Raw genomic sequence first — 2,006 nt, forward strand, 5'->3', positions numbered from 1 at the left:
AATAATAAAATTCACGAAAAGTTCCCTTTCTTAGTTAAGAGAAAAAATACCATGTTCATTTTAAGTTTTTAATGCATAGAAATTAGTGTAGTTCTATTTGAGTGAAAAAGCATCCTCGTGGCCGTGGTTCGATTTGGGTTTCTGCGTTTAAAGTTCAGGGTACACTTAGCCTCGTAAGACAGTTGAGAGCTTACTTCAATCGACTAGCGATACCTAAATCCCGGCATTACCAGTATATAAAAAGATTATCAATATCCACAAGAATAGTGAAAAAGCTGTTTTACCACAAAAAATTAATGATATGATTTGAGTAAAAAGCATGTATTCTCCAAGTGGTAATGAATCACACATAGAAACATAACAAGCAATCCATTTCGAAACAGAGAATCTCATTTTCTGTGGCAGGAATATAAACTCCCCTGACCAAACATAAATGTTAGAATGACAAGCATAGAGTTCTGCCAATTTAATCAAATAGATGATGGTGGGTTTCACCAATGACTTAATCAGGGATTTCACTAATGGGAGAATCGTCCAAAAAGGAGCTTTTAATAATCCAAAAAAGGAGATTTAAAAAAAACTCTTTTTTTGGATCATTAAAAACTCCTTCTTTGGATTTATTATAAGCTAATTTTTGGACGATTAAAAATTCTCCCATTAATGAAACCTTCCATAGTCATTGGTGAAATTCACCATTAATAAAAAAAAAAAAATAAAAAAAAAAAAAAAAAATCCACCCATCAGGACCGGATATAGGGTAGGTAGGTACTAACCTAAGGCGGTATTATATCCTTATTATAGCCAGGGCCGGCCATGGAGCCAGGGCCGCCCCGGGGGTCTATATTCTCTGCATTGTCTCCGCCGACGTTGCTCCCGGCCCCATGGTTATTCCTCATCCCGTAGCCCCCAGGGCCGGGGTGATGATGGTGGTGCAGGGTCATCAGGATGGGGGACTGCATGAGGGGCTTGACAGGGCCGCCGAAGATCCGGGGCGGTGGGGCGCCTACCAGACCGTCATTAGACTGGGAAGAGCGGGAGGAGTGATGGTCTGGCGGTGAGAGGAGACCGCCCCCCACGTTACTACTGAGTAGGGGACCGCCGCTACCGCCGCTGTTACTACTCGGGTGTCGCTTGTTCCTATTCCTGAGGGGAATGAAATAGTCATGAATATAATAAGAAAGCAATTAATTGTTCAATAAAGCATGGATTTCCATAGCAATGAATAGATTTCTGTAGATTTGAGAAGTCTGGAATTATGTATGGAACAATACATCAGGCAAATGACCTCCTGGACTTTGATGGCACAATCGTACTCTTTTGATTGATGGCACAATCGTACTCTTTTGACAAAATGTTCGATAACAAATTGAGGATCTCAGGCTGGATCCCGTTGATCCAGCTTTCACTTTTGTTATGAATTTACGTTATTCCATAAGATGTGCGATATGTAGGTACTGAAGTATTTGGTTGAGCTGGAGAAGTAATTTGACACCCTTTTTTTCCTTTCATGAAAAATCTAGAGAAAAGAACTTTACCCCAATGAGTATGTACGCTGTGTAGTACTTACGTGTTGGGCCTCACTCTGTTGACCCCGGTGGGGCCTCCGCTATTGTAGACAGGGGCCGGGCCCTTACCAAACGATGTCTGAGGGGCCAAACCATTGACGGAGAACACAGAGCCAATGTCGAACGAGGGATAAGCTCCCCAGGGGGTCATCACGGGGGGGTAGAACGGCTGCTGTTGATGATGAAGCGTCTGGGAAATGTGCAGGAGTAGACAGAGGTTAGAAATGGGAAATAGGTACAGAAAAAAATGAAATGGGTACAGTAAAAAAAATGAAATAGGTACAGTAAAAAAAATGAAATAGGTACAGTAAAAAAAAAAATGAAAAAAATGAAATAGGTACAGTAAAAAAATGAAATAGGTACAGTAAAAAAATGAAATAGGTACAGTAAAAAAATGAAATAGGTACAGAAAAAAAAGTTGAGAAGAATTCACTAACAAAT

At 40.5% G+C, this 2,006-nt stretch overlaps 1 protein-coding gene across 1 annotated transcript in view; it reads right to left on the bottom strand.

The window, feature by feature from the left end:
• LOC103521369 (nascent polypeptide-associated complex subunit alpha, muscle-specific form-like) overlaps positions 1-1,784 on the bottom strand; it is a gene marked incomplete at its 3' end in the record, with an annotated part of 6,062 nt that extends 4,278 nt beyond the window's left edge. Inside the window, exons 1-2 of the mRNA XM_026832078.1 lie at positions 1,568-1,784; positions 777-1,143 (exon numbers count right to left, since the gene is read on the bottom strand). Coding sequence (XP_026687879.1) covers positions 777-1,143; positions 1,568-1,716 — 516 coding nt within the window. The remainder of the gene's footprint in view (positions 1-776; positions 1,144-1,567) is intronic.
• Positions 1,785-2,006: the final 222 nt, after the last annotated feature.

Source organism: Diaphorina citri, unplaced genomic scaffold (assembly GCF_000475195.1).
Source record: "Diaphorina citri unplaced genomic scaffold, Diaci psyllid genome assembly version 1.1 scaffold5091, whole genome shotgun sequence".
NCBI classification, from domain to species: Eukaryota; Metazoa; Arthropoda; class Insecta; order Hemiptera; family Psyllidae; genus Diaphorina; species Diaphorina citri.